Below are 15,374 nucleotides of genomic sequence, written 5' to 3'. Positions count from 1 at the left end.
AGAAATCATGGGAGGACTAGGAAAAGACTAGGGTTGCATCTTTGAAACGTTACAACTTATTTTTCACAAATTTCTATATAAATGAAATGTGTTTCTCCCTACGTAGGGAGTTAAGAGCAAAATAATTCAAAATTATCAGCAGAGAATGTTTTGTTCACCCTTTGCTGCATAGTCTTCTTAATTTTCACTTCAAAAGATACATTTCTGAATAATCAAATTTTTGCCTTTTTCAGAAATTTATTTATAGTAAGATCTTTTTTGCAAATTTGCAAGCTTATGTGTTCTATAATTTCATTGCAGTTCATTAATTATTTTATATAGCATATTTGCAACACAGTATAACAAAGGGTTGATCTCAACTTAGTCTCCACTTGAATTTCCTTTTCTAGTTTAAATCTAATCCTATTTCAACCCCCTTCTGGGATTTAAATATAAATTTAGAATTCGATTAATAAAAATTTCCTTATACAAGGTGAATTAGTATTATAAAAACTACTGCTTGAAATGATTTATCTATTGAATTTATAAAACAATGTTCGAAGTGAAGTTTATAGCATGAAAAAATTAAAATGTATCAATTTGATCAAATTCTTTAAATACAATAAATTTCACTTCAAACAGTTTTCAATAAAATACATATGTGGATAACAAGTATTCTCAGATAGTAGTATTTATTGATTCACTCTGTATCAATTTTCCAAGATAATTATAATAATTCTCATTAATTTCAAGATATTTAACTACAATATTGAATTGAAGGTTTCTCTGATTATAGTCAGAATAATTACTTATCATATCCCAATACTTATATTTTATAGAACAAGCCTTAACACAATTAACACAACATAAATTTATCAAAAATGTTTCAATGTCGGCACAGAGGGGTACAAATGTTGAAAAATATGACCTATAGGTTCTTACCTCTCAGCTTGTAAGCGATGGAAGTCTGAAGATCGAGCAGAAGTGTAGACTCAAAGGACTGTCCTGGGTGTCTATCGTTGGGGCGCAGCTCGCGACAGGATTCCTCTGGACGCAGCAATCGCGAAAACAGGTCTTGCAAGCCTTTATATCCCGAGGATTTTAAGTGTGTTCGAGGAATCTATAGATCCGTACACGCAGGTAACGCGAGTATGTTGTCGATTTAGCAGTTCGAGTGGGAGGCAATGTCAAAGAAGGCAAAAAGAGGAGGATGTGCTCGCAGAGCTTCGTTAAACTCGCTGTCGAAGCTATTAGAAGTAAAAACGTCTGTTCCAGATGTTCTTTCAATCGAATCGAATCTATTATTAATTCGACCCATGCGAAGAAACAGACGTAAACTTCAACCGTGTGTCTTCGAAACAATAGCTTCTGTATGCTTTGCATTCTTTTCGAGGAAAGTTGTTAGGTTTCGAAGAATTTGGATAAAGAGTTCGTTGCTAGGTGTTCTGAAATTATAAATTTTAGCTTTCGGTATTGTTTATTTGTTTTCTGATTGTTTAGAAGTATGTACAGTTGTGTAAAATACTTTGAGAATTTTATTATAATAGTTACATATTATAATAGTAGCAAATTTTCTACGAAAAAGTATTAAAATTATTAGATCGAAAATTCATTAGTTAAAAAGATATCTTAGAGAGGGACCACTAGGTTTTCCCACTTACTCCCTCAAATACCTTTTGGAATATTCATAAAATTATTCGTAAAAATTAGTAAATATTCTATGATCGGAATCATGGAAGTGTACTTACATGTGTATGCTTTTGAACATAAAAGTACAAAATAATGATCACAGGTGGTAGATGTACATATAATCAAACATATTTTGATTTTAATCCCATTTTTCTATCAAATTATGCATTTCCAGTCTGTACACAACTGTAATATAATACGCCAACCATTTATTTCGTCAAAGTGTTTGAAAAGGAATCTTCCAGTGGTGTTCGATCAAACAAGCGGCGTATACGAGCAGTCAGTAAATCAATGGTCAATTTCAAGAACTCGTTACTTCTCGGATCGAGACGTCGATCCGATACTTCCGGATGCAAGGAGCCCCACTTCTGATGATACGCTCGCCTCCTGACTGTCTCACGATCGATTATACGATCGGTTAAGCATGACCGATCGATCGAACTCGTTCGACGAGGAACGGCCTGGATCGTCGAGCACACAGCTCGATCTATTGGATCGTGTTGAACGTTGTCTAACGGACGGCATCGGTTGCTTCTTTCCGCAAACAGAATTATCTCATACTGTGCAGGTACATTCCTATTCAATAATCATTTATTAACACTTATTGAACCATAGAACGCTTATTTAATTCTTATAAGAATTAAATTTCTCTGCAACAAGGATCTCTTTTTTATTCTAAAATTCTATACTTCAAAGGGTTAAATCCTGAGTATGCCTCGACGAATGCCCTTACCTTATTCCCAGGTTGCGTATAAAAATTGAAAGTACCGACCAATATATATCTTGTACACAATAACAAGCAGCATCGAAGGAACGACTCGTTTGAATCGAGCAGCTCCAAATCGGGCGTTCGTTCATCCGGAAACAAGCTGCTAACACCATTATAACGTTCACGCGTTTCGAGCTAGTGATTCGACTTTGTTCGACAAGAATCTTCAAGGTGTTCCCCCAAGCCGGTTGGATATAAATTCTTCGGCCGCAGGCGGTATTTCTACGACCAATTTGAAATGTTCGTGACCAGATCAGGGGACGAGCTATGTCCCGGGGTCGATGTACTTCCGGAACTGAAAAATCTCAGGCGAGAACCACTGAAACCTACCGGATCGTGGTTATTACGTAGTACACAAGAGAGGCAAACGCTCAGGCTCGTAGTTCTCTCACGGTGGTATATCTCGAGAAAGAAAAGCGTAGGCTCGATACCTGTAGACGCGTCGAGTTAATTAAGTTTGCGCGCATAGAGTCGCGTTCGGTATCAGACACCGCTTTGAAACATCGCTGAAGGGCTTGAAATACCGAAACGAACCGTATATTATCTTCCGTGAACGATCGTTCCCCGTTTTTCATCGCCGTTATTGTTCTGAGAATTGTTTTAATTACGCGAACTGTAAAATCATCAATTTTTATCGTTTCGTCGAATTCATTGTGGATGCGCATACTCAGTAGTGCAGGTAGAATTGGACTTAATATTATCATGGTCATAAATATTACTATATTAACAGTAAGATATAAGAAAAGTTTTGACCCCCTTATTAAATAATTATAGTTACGCCCCTGTATACAACTCCGCTCGGAAGTCTTCGGACAATTACTCCTTTTAATAATTTGTATATAATTGCTAAGTAGGAATAACAAAGTAAATATGAATTCAAATTTTCCCGCGTTACGTTTATACGCAAGTGGTGGGAGGCCGCAGACCTATATATACGGGGCCTCCGCCCCTACTCGTCATTCTCCTCGGAGAAGCCTACCGGGAAGGGTGGGAACCTGGCACATCACCATTTCCCCCGGGGAAGCGTGATTTGCTCGCGGGTGTACCTATCACTGCTGTCGTATACTTGTCATACCAATAAGTATTCACATATCAGAAGAAATATTTCCTGCAAGAGTAGCTTGTTATCCTCGGATGAAACAGTTATTCAATCAGTACACGTTTCAATTCCTCGTTCACCGTCGTTTATAAAATTATCGAGAGAACAACTTCACAAGCTTCTTATAAGATTATTTTTTAATTAAAGTTGATCAATAATCATGACCAAGATCAAGGATTCGATCGATGTTGTTTAACGAGATACAACGTTGTTAATGAGATATGTGCTTGGCTAAAAACTGGTTCAGAAAATCCGCAAAAACGTTGAAAATGTATGAAAAATCCTGTTTATCATTGCGGACTTAAATGCCGCTGATAAAATTAATGTTATCTGCGACAGGTATGGTTAAATGGATGTTATTACCTGTTGTAAATAACATGTATTGAGAAAGTAGTGGTAAATATTGCATTATTTCATAAATAATAACATTTCTTATCTTTCTTATGAGAAAAGAAAATATCCTCAGAATTGGATTCAGTTCAGATAAATATGTCGAATTAAGGTAAAAATAATGAACCTCTAAAAATATTTTATTAAAAACATTTTATTTTATTCAATCCTGTATTACAATAATAAATAAACAAAAGTGTTACGGTGGTTTGAAAGATTTCTCGCTATTAAATTGATAAGTACACGCCTTAATCCGGCAAAATACAGTCATTACAATGATTTTCCATGACCGTTCTGAAATAATTATTCCAGTAAAGGTGCGAATTTATTTCCCACGGAATGTTTATACATTTTAATGAATTCACTCATCAGCGGTCGCAATTAATCATAAATTTGCATGAAAATACATAGACATAAATAATTTGCTGCACTTACACGGTGACACGTAATTGTATATCTTGACGAGGATCGGTATTGTTTTTTCTTACGCCGCCGATACTCCCGCGATTAGAAACTTTCATTTTTCTTTCTGACTTGCTAATGAATGCTTCCTAAGCCGTATTTATACAGGTTTGCTAATCGATCGTTTGTAGGCTAATTATCGACGATTCCGTTAAATTACGCGTTAGAAGATAAAATCGAGCTCATGGAATGGAGATATTTAACCCAAGATGCTAGTTTATCCGGTTTAAGGAAATGCATCGTGTTCCACAAAATAAGTTAATGGTCTAAAATTTAAACGGGAAAATTCGTCACGGTTAAAGAAATAAAAATTTTATTAAGAATTTTATAATTTGCAAACTTGTTTCACGAGGTGTAAGCATGAATGAAATTACTGCTAAAATTGTTTTAAATAGTATAATATATATAACCTTTGCACATAGTGTTAGAATGTTACCATGTTAGTTGAACATACAAAATAATTTTTGAAAATTTGAGAAATAAATATTTATCAAACGGCTACAGACTATTTTGCTCGCTGACTTTGACACCGCACACGTTGTGACTCGTCAGTCGAGGGAACATTAGTGACATTGCAGGATCGCTTTGTTTTGCTGCCGTTTGAAAATTTTTGACGGTGCGTGAATTTGATATATTTTTCCTATTTGTTATTATTTTACCATGCTTATTTTTGTGGTTGCTTACATGCCTGCGTGTGATATTTATAAATATTCGTGAAGCTATGTGATTTTTTTAAAAATCAAATATGTTTCTAACTTTGAAGAAGTTCTTATATTCCATATTAAGATACAATTCATTTATCTATTAATTTTTTTAAATGTTAAATCAAAATCGAAAATTGGAAATATAAAACTATGTAGGTAGTCTAGGTATCGAGTAGATTTCTCTCAGGAAAATGGCAATGTCCCAAACCCTTTCATCTTCACTGGTTTCGAGTTTCCGGGGTGCCTGGACCTTACGGTAGTTCTCCCCTTCCTCGGGCACCCTTCCCTTTTTCCGGGCCTTAAACGCCTGGTGGGTGTAGTTTATAACCCACTCAGGTTCGTTTGTTCGGCCCAACATCCAAACTCCTTACGTCGACGAAGAGTTAAGTATTGGGTCTTCCGTACATCTAAAACAGTAGAGGTACCTAATTATTAAAAGCTTCATAATTTGAAGCCGGTAGAAACGCCTAGGGGTGAAACATTTGCTCTTTGCCATGAACTTTCTTCTACTGACCAATCAAAACTTTTTCAGATTACACCGATTGATGTGAGCAATAATTATGCAAGTGATGCTAAAATTGGTTAATAGCACCTTCGAGATATATTACACTCGCAAGTTATATACACCTTATTGGATTTATTGGAGTTTGAGTAGCATCAACCCTACCACTTTCTTCGAAAGTGCCTCTCTCCTGAAGATATTCACGGAAGTGATGAGCATTCTGCATGTTTCCTTTCTTTGAAACTCCAGGTATATATCTACTGTAGCTTATATTTCAGATTTTTTTTTGATGAACGGAAATCATGTTGCACGTAAGCATACAAAAAAATTTATTAAGGAATATATTGCACCATCACTCGGCTAATTAAAACTCTTTTCTTTTTAATTGCTATACATAGTAATAAATTTTATGACAGCGAAGTTATAATTTTCATATAATTTACCAGGTATTTCTAGTTATTAATCCGGTGTTTATTGAAATAACATCTGCCTAGGGGTATCACGATTTGTAAAAAGAGATATGGCAGAAAAGATGAAAGGTTCGGATGCCGGGCATCAGTCCAGGTGGATGGCAAGTTCGGGGTCGAACACCTTTTTCTACGGGCAATCTTTCAAGAAAGTGGCGCCTTTCTCGCGGTGAAAGAGGTCGGTTCGGGGGAAGCGGCGCGGCGAATGTGGAGTAGAATCGCATTACGAGGGAGCTGAGTAACGGAGCGAGCGCGGAGTAGAGCGTATCGCGTGTCGTCTCCTGGGTCGACGAGCGGTATGCTCGTACGGAATATTCCTGGTGCTCGCCAGTCGCGTGCTGACCAGCCAACTGTGCGTACGCGTTGCCCTCTACGATCCACCCTGATCAGCTGTCCTCGCTTAGCCCGGTGATTGATGACAGAAAATCTTTGTGAAAAATCTTGTCATCTGTCTCGATCGGGTAAATCCGATCTCTTCTCGCGACACTTGCCGAAATCTCGATGAATCATTTGCAGGATTCGATAGCGGACAAGTGAAACGATCGATCTACGAACGCTTGACGAGGGTGAAGAACGTCCGTCTCGGTAAACCGCGAGTGAATCGGGGACGGTTCCGAGTGCGGCGTTCAGAGTTTCAGTGATCAATTGGAACGATAAGTTGGCGAGGATCCGGTTAACTGGTCGGAAGAAAGAATACATGAGCCCAATCGGTGGCTGTTCCTGCTTGATGAGCCGCGTTCGACCGTCTCGGGTCTGAGGATCCGATCGACGAACAGCGCGCATTGTTCCTTGATAGATCTTCGAAGAAAAACAAACGGCGATAGGATGCTGAACGACAACGTGTGGAAACACAGGCGGGTGCCTGTTCCGAAAAGGTGAGTGTCGTTGATTTCATTTTTTCTTGTTCTATTTTGATTAGGGGAAGAATGGGTTAAATTGGAATTGGGGCTTTCTTCATGGTCCGCCGATTCGAGGGTTGAAGGAGTCGCGGATCTGGATTCTTATAATTATAATTATAACTCGTCTGCCACTTATTTTTCTATATGCCGTGAAAATAGAAATATTAAAATTTCGGGGGATACCCATTCTTCCCTTATTCTTGTGCTTTTTTGTTTAATTTTAGGTCACATCAGTTGTGTGGTTATTAATTACTTTGAAGTTTAATTTTATTCTGTTATCAAGTTTTAGAATTTTTACTTTTATCTTTATCAACTTCCTGTTTAATAGAAATATTCTAATATTATTTTATTAGATTCCTTTTTTGTTAGTTATTATTTATAAAAAAGATAATATTAGGCGTTTGAAACGCATTCGCACCATTACGAGTTTCTGTTCTAAAGTTTCTTGAAACGATACAATCTCAAGCTGGGAATAATATATTCGAGTAGGCAACATTTTGAAATGAAATTGTACCATTATGAACTACTGGTCAAAAGTTTGTTGAAATGAGTTACTCGAGTGGCCAACATTTTGAAATGCAGCTGTAGCATTATGCAATAGGTACTGTTCAGAAGTTTGTGACCAATTAATTCTTCCTTGCATTATACGGTGCTATTCAGTAAAAGTGAATTATACGATATTCAATGCCTGCCCATACTGAAAGCAGTTATTTATTAACATTTGGATTTTCATAACTGTTTATAAATAAAATATGTCATTATTAAATTAATAAAATTAAATAGAAAATTGGAAAATGGTATTGGAAATCCAAATATTCACTTATTCTTCAAATTAGCACATACTTTCTCGTCTTAATAACCAAAACAATAAAATTTAACAATAGCAGTAAATAACGAGTCCTAGTTACGACAGGTCTTTAATAGATGATGTAACAAGTCGTTGAATATTCATACCGTCGGCATCCTCGTATCATCGTATCCTTTTCAATTCGTTTCCATAACGAGTTAAGTGAGAAAATCGTTGATGAATCATTTGTGTACTGTAATCTGTTTGCACTTGATATTAACGGTATACGCCGAATTATTAAGTTGTTTGAAGAGATCTTAAGGGACCTTAAAAGGATCCTTAGAGAGATCTTAGTGCAACACAGAGTAAAGGTCCTCCTAAGTAAACAGGTTTCAACACGAAGTTTCGGTATCTAACTTTATCTTGACCAAACTATAGATTGTAGATTGTCTTCCCAGCGACCACTCAGTGATCAGATACATTGGTTAACGGCAGGAGTGTTTGGGTTCGTTTACCTGGTACCGTTACAGTTTATCTAGGCCAGAGTGATAATTTAGGGTAGTCACGTTAGGGTTGTCAGATCACAACCCATCAATTACTATTCAATTGGAATAACTTCTAAAACCATTAAATAATCAATTCCAAGGTTTTCGAAATAGGATACAGTTGTGCCAGGGCCGTGAGTAATGGCGGATCCAGGAGCCCTTTTTGGGGGCGAAGGGGTGTATAAGTATACCTTTTTTACAAGATTTAAAATTTCCTTGTAATTTATATTTTAATATTTCTTCAGGTGCACCCTTATCGCTTTAGGGGTGCTCCTCTTACCGCCCCCTCCCTTTTGTGGAGCTACCATTACTAATCTTATAAATTTTTGATAATGCTACTTATTTTCGAGTAAATCAATATTAGTTTAAGTACAAAGCGTGAGAACTTAAATCTCCGGTCTCTAATCAATTTATCAAGCGGCGTTCGACGCGTTAAAGTGCTTAACCCCGGAATACCGACGGGTTCAGCGAACGAACGCTAACAGATAAGTGTCTTTTCTAACGTTAGTGTGCTTAGGCGCGTTAGATTTATAGACGAAGAGCAGCTTTTTTTCTGGAGAAACTCTTGAATTATTAACAACTTAAACAATCTTCTATCGCTAGCTGCGCTTCGGAAGGATTCACAGAGATCAACGGGGTAAGAGGCACAGTCGGTTTAATGGGGAGAAGTTGAGGTAACATCGATTATTATCTGCACAGTGATTGAGATTAGATTCGGGGACTTTCGTGATTGGACGTTGCAATTTTATGGAGATACTGATTTTATAATGATCTTCACTGTGACGTGTGTACAGTCACTCCAAAGTTTGTCTTCCTTAAATAAATAAACGTTTCTCTACCTTTTACCGTTTTAAAGTTATAGATACTACAACTAGTCGATCAATATTAGCTTCCTGATGAAATATTTCAACGTTCGTTTAATATTCTGATCTCTATAGAATATTCTTCTTTCTATAGTGTTTTTAACCTACCACGAAGTTTCGTGAAATTTGTCACTCGTGTCAATTCCTAATTATCCAAGTTCCCATCTTTAAAAGCTTCGTAGGAGGGAAAGGAACCGAGACATTCCTAAATGACGTTTAGATGTATCTCCTCGGTGAGCAAGGTCGATGTAATGGATTAAAGGTCATTCAGCAAGGTCTGCACAGTGCCGCAACTGTGAACAAATCGATCCATCACGTTGATTGAACATTGGAATAATGTGAACTGTACGAGACTCACGAGCTGTCGATTCGTTCGTGCATCGTGTCCTCTGGATATCCACGACTACTTTCTTTCATCGATGCGTTTGATAATTCAATGTTGATTAGTTTATTCAACCTTCTCTCTGTGTGCAAATATTTTAATTGTAACCGTATACAGGGATGTAATTACACCACATGCATTTTCGACGGAAAATCCGGGGTTGTAGCCCCCTTATATCTCCCCTAATCTGGCCATAGAATGAAAATTTCACTGTCTTACTATAAATTTTTACTGCGGCAGTAAATTTGTTAAGAATGTCAGAAAGTAAACATACCTTGTTCCATTTGTCTTTAGCATACCTGAAATGTACACTACAAGCATTTTGCGTTGTTCTAAGTGAAAAGTGTATTTGTTTTAACGATAAACGTGCTGCTTTCCGAATACTTTCACATACCAGAGGAAGTGCATGCAAATGACCGAAGAAAGTATGGACAGTGTCCATACTCCGAGAGACAGTGAGAGTTTACGATAATGGTAGTCCCATAACATCGCTGTTTTTAGAAACTATTACTCCCCATGTAATATCGTTAATACAACATGTAACTTTCGATCCTCGTTAATGGCTAGATTTATACGTGCTCATCTCTTCGGAGTTGGTCGTTCACCTTTGAGGATAAAGAACTGAGTGAGATTAGATTACTATTGTCTGAGCTTGTGAATGAATTTCTCAATCGCGCTATCATTATGATTGGAGTTTAATTGATCGATTGTTATGTAATTTAAAATAATTTATTAACTGAAGTTAAACGTATAATTCTTAGATAGAAGGGTTTTATATGTTAGAGGAATAATTTTTATAGGAGCTGTGTGAAATTTAGAAAATAAAAATAATATGAAATACACAATTAAATGAAAATTGGAGCTCTCTCCACGGTCCGCCGTCCGAGAGTTAATGAGCATAATTGTTACAGCCTTTTCAGGACACATTCTAGTTATCACGCTCGCGTTAAAATTGCTTGCGTGCTGATATTAACAACACCTAGTATTTTCGCGGTGTTCTGGCGACCTTATTAAAATCACGCGAAGTAAGGCCTGGTTCGCTGAAAATGCACTATGTTTCCTCGGTCTTTACACCTGGCATGTTAGATGCGACGACGTTTTTCCACACGGGGGAAACGTGGCTTCTCTATTCGTGACTCTATCGCTGTTCTTGCGATCGTTTCTATAGAAATGTAATAACGAAAAGCGGAAGTGTGCTACATCAGAAGAAAGAACCGTATTGTGGAGAATAATTTGCAAATAATTGAGAGTAATATCGTAAGGTTGTTTTTCTTTGAAAACTGACAAAAAGAGAATGACTGGTTTGAGATTATTACTAATTTAATAATGTACGGATTGTTGTGTTAAGCTGTACAAAATGGTAAAGCCAATTTATTTTATTTTTAAGTTCAATTACTCGGATAAATTAAATTACACATTTTTTTTTAATTTTATATTATTTTATATTTCTAATAATATTCTCAAAAAAGAAAATATTTTTTTTAAGCTGTAGAAAAATTCAGATGAAACATCGGCTTTAAATTAGGATTGAGCAGTAATGTATCCTCAGAAAGCGTGGCATTAAATCTCACGTGTACCGTACAATGAAGTATTAAAGCATTGAATTAGCTAGATTTCTTATCCTTCTCGAGTTTGCTTTTCATAATACGTTCTGAGACTCATTATAAATAACCAAACGTCATGTCAATTGTACCTAAGGCTGCATAAAACATAGGAACCGTACTTATGTACTTACGTATACAGGCTGAAAGAACAAAGGCAGTTCAACAGTAAGCCTAGATGAACGTTGGAAAGTAGCCATTTGAAGAGGCTACATTTCATGCAAACATGAATAGTTGCTTTAACAAAATTTGGAAGAATATTTTTATTCCACCCTATAACAATATCCCAACCAGTATTAATCCCAACTCTTTAATAAAATATATTAGAAGAATTTCGAGAAACACAGGCATATTCGTGACTGGACAACAATTAATTACTAACTCATAAATTGTACATTCTTAAGTACACTGTTTCTTTATCTGTAAGTAGTAATCTTCAGATGTTTTGAGTTCCTTGAGATAGAGGCTCGGTTGTTTCATTCCTGTGAAGTAGTACATCACTTAAAGTGCTTTGTTAATTAGCAACATACCTGTTTGAAGATTTTTTAAAAAGATTTATCGAGGATTTTGTACAGAGTTGCCAAGAATTTTCTGCTAATATTCAAGGATTTTTAAGATTTTTGTAGGAATTTCATGATAATTATTTAAAAAGTTTTTAATGATCAACTTGTTCCATTGTTTCAGTATTCTGAATTCATTTTTTAAATTTTATAGAATCTTCTAAAAACACTCTTATGAAACATTCATTCATCCTTTATTTAAGCCTTTTTCAAATAATTGGGCTGTGATAACCTTGCTAATTTTTAAACTAACCATAAGCATAAGTAGTAATTCCGAACTTTCAGCTGGTAGTGTAGGTTCTATTGTCTAGTATGCCTAACCAACCAGACAAGTCATACACATTCAGGTATCGAACGATTTGACCCTGAGACCTCTTTACTGGCCACCACACGTGTGCATTATTGTAGCTCGTGAAATTGGAACGTGCGATTAGAAGGATGCGGGTCCATTATGTGGATTAATCAGGTCTTCAGATATGCTCGTTATACAGGATGGTTCGTCGTTCGTGTGCCTGGTTCCATAGTCTCTTATACAGAAACGCGTTTCTACGGGCTTACGGTTCCTTCGTCCATGTGTCGTTGACACTACGTCTCGCGACCGATACCGTTCGTTTCTTGTTTTCTTTTATCTGAACACACGAGTTCATTTCTCTCGCGTGATTGTGTGATTCGTCTGAACATCGAAACGGTTTCTTCAGGTGTACACGTATCCAGGGAGGGAACAAAGATCAACATTTTTATTGCTCTTGTTTGTTCTTCTGCAACAGGGATAGGCATCGGGTGTGGTGATAAAACTAGGCATTTTAAACCACCGTTACCATTTCACATATTATATAATTTTTTATTTATTAATACTATTATAGTATGTGTGTTATTAACACCTTTACTGCCCTTATGGTCGCTGGTTGTGTTAAGAAATTTTATTAGAATTTTCTCAATTGAAGCGTTTTTTAACTCTCTATAAAAAAGTATTAAGGAGCTTGGGTTGAAATCGATTAGTTTAGAAGATATCTTAGGAAAAGACCATTAGGGTCGCCCTATCTCTCCCTCGAATATCTTTCGAACTAATTCATTTTCGACCCAACAATTTATATTAATTTATGAGATTTTAATTAGTACTTCCATTTCACAAACTCAGGAGCTAAGAACCAGTCGTTAAGAAACGTTTAGTTCTTCGAATTCTGCTAAAAGCATTTTGCATTTCCTTGGTGACGATTGTCCTTTCACGGTCGACGGGGGAACACTTGCTCACCGGGTGAAACCAGGTCGTACGTGAAGCATCTTCGCGAACAGGATGATCAATTACGAGACAGATGACTTTGCCATGCCCTGTTTCCTCTGGCTCCGACAACCCACATGACAGCCAGCTCGTGACACATTCATTTCGAAAAAGGGACGACTACGAGTTTTTTCAACATTTTGTCGTTTTGAATCTATTCGTTCTTTGGGGAGTTTTGTTGGACGAGATGGATGGTTTCATCTTCGAGTCTTTTGTAGTCGATGATTAATACGTGACATCCATTTATGTAACTAGAATTTTTGGGGGGATGGACCAGGACTATTAGTTTCAATAAAAGCGTCAAATGTCTGATATTGTTTAATTAGAATTTAATTATAATATTCTTCATTCTTTTTATTAGGAATATTATCCTATGTTTTGGTTCTATATTGCAGATTAAAATATTGATAATTCTAATAATTCAAATACTTGAAAATTGAAATTTGGAAATTTACTATTCTCATTCTCAATACTTAATTAGAGTTCTAATCGAAAATCTTATTTCTTTTCAGAACCATCGAGCTAGTCGCTCTGGTAGCAATTTCCAGCACCCTCTTTCTCTTTCTTCACACAAGAGAATTGCACTCACGTCTGCGAAAAATGGAAGTTCGTCTTCAGCCTGGAGAAGACGAGATACTGTCAGCGAATCAACTCTCATCCGGTGAGTTTCTCATTTTTTCAACCCTACAAATTTATGATACAAGCAAAGCATTTTTTATATCAATCTTTAAAGGGAATTTTAGTTTTTCATATATTAGTTTTATTATAATAACATTTAATTTATAATTAATTTTTACAGTCGTCGTCAATAATCTATGCAGATGACACGTCATTAAACTTATTAAAAAAAAAAAAAAATCATGGATATGTTAGGCACAAATTATTTTATAGAAATCAGGTGTATAGTAATTATTTATATACTAACAGACGTCATCTGCCTGAGAATTACTTTTAACATAATTAAAAATAGAAAAAAAAAATTGTCTCTAGTCGGGCGGAAGGAAATATCTAAATTAGCGCAGGGAATAGGAACACAATGAACAACTGACACCCAGTCACACGCACACGCGTGGTACACTGTCCTCCGCATCAAGGAGATTAGACTTCCCGGTTGAAGAAGGTCAAGGTGTGAGAGTGAAGGTACAAAGAGCCGTCGCGGTCGAGAGAAACGTGCGTTTCACGTGTGCCCCAAGTATGTACACACCTGTGTATGTATCATTAGATGATTATCGTTGCGCCGCGTAGCATTTCGCATTCGCGAGATACGTAACGGTATCAGGGCCCTCGTTTGTCCGTAACACGCTAATTAGCTGCTCCGGATTCTCTATATCGCTCCGGTTCTCGGCTCAACCACTGCTCCTTCCAATTTGTTCCCGCGCGTTTTGCGATCGGATCGATGAATCGTTCCATTCTTGGAAATGGTAATGGGAGGTCGGTGGAAAAGCCGCTTAACATTGCGGTTACTTGCAAATAACGTAACCGTTGGATGCGGGTCTTTTCGATTCGATACTTTTTCAAATAATTTCAAAAATATTTTTTTTAAATGAAGAATAATGTGCGCAATAATCGCGTTTAAAGGTTAAAATTTCTCACCCTGTATACTTAACGTAATCTCACCTTGAAACATCATTTAACAAAGAAAAAATTGTACGTTTTCCTCTGCCTCGATAAATCATCTCTATGAACTGACGCGGAAGTGAGATAAAAATCAATTAGAATAGCCCAAGGGTTGCAAGGGTGGATAGAAAAACTTACGGTACAGCATTCTAGAAATGACTTCTGGTTATAAATATTAATATTGAGTGATTGCCTTGTGGAATGAGATGAAAGATTTCCAGCAATCCCACTGCCATAACAGGCACCCTGCAATTTGTATAATTAGAAATATTCCAAATAGGCGTAGGAAAGTGCACAGCTTATAAGGTACATCGGAAATCGAAAGTGTAGGGCAGGGAAATGTTGATGAATCATTTTCTTTCATTCCAATACAATAGAATTTACTAATGAAGACGCATGGGTACATAATTTATACCTGTATTTAATTACTGGTATTTGAACTATTCGACGTGAGAAATGCAAACAATTGGACATCTATGTACACGTATGACGAATTAACCCTTCGTTGCATTGTGTTGTATAGTATCGAGCATAGGTACTCGAGGGTTCCTAGGCTTACAGAGGAAATATAATAGAAATTTTCAAAACCTTAATTTAAGGCTTAATATAAAATAATATAAATTGTCGAATTATAAAAGAATATTACGCTTTTGGGTGGGAAGAATGGATGCATCGCAGGCTGCAAGAGTTTATATCTCTTGACCTCGTTTCAAGCGTTCTACTTATTATCAATAAAGGAAGAATTTCTCTTCATTGCAACTCGCCTGCATGGCACTTTCA

General features: G+C 36.6%; 1 protein-coding gene across 6 annotated transcripts in view; it reads left to right on the top strand.

Moving 5' to 3' along the window:
• Positions 1 to 1,214: 1,214 nt before the first annotated feature.
• The window catches only part of pip (heparan sulfate 2-O-sulfotransferase pipe), a 37,758-nt gene continuing 23,598 nt past the window's right edge, over positions 1,215 to 15,374 (top strand). Inside the window, exons 1-4 of one of the 6 annotated variants that reach the window (XM_076690063.1) lie at positions 1,215 to 2,236; positions 5,625 to 5,843; positions 6,578 to 6,936; positions 13,490 to 13,638. In XM_076690063.1, the coding sequence (XP_076546178.1) occupies positions 6,887 to 6,936; positions 13,490 to 13,638 (199 nt within the window). In that variant the 5' untranslated portion in view covers positions 1,215 to 2,236; positions 5,625 to 5,843; positions 6,578 to 6,886. Of the gene's footprint in view, positions 2,237 to 5,202; positions 5,514 to 5,624; positions 5,844 to 6,040; positions 6,937 to 13,489; positions 13,639 to 15,374 lie in introns of those variants that run through there. The other 5 variants (XM_076690061.1, XM_034320021.2, XM_076690062.1 and 2 more) reach the window with 5 other exon arrangements.

The sequence above is a fragment of the Osmia lignaria genome, chromosome 9, assembly GCF_051020975.1.
Source record: "Osmia lignaria lignaria isolate PbOS001 chromosome 9, iyOsmLign1, whole genome shotgun sequence".
NCBI classification, from domain to species: domain Eukaryota; kingdom Metazoa; phylum Arthropoda; class Insecta; order Hymenoptera; family Megachilidae; genus Osmia; species Osmia lignaria.
This window is presented reverse-complemented; position numbering and strand designations above follow the sequence as displayed.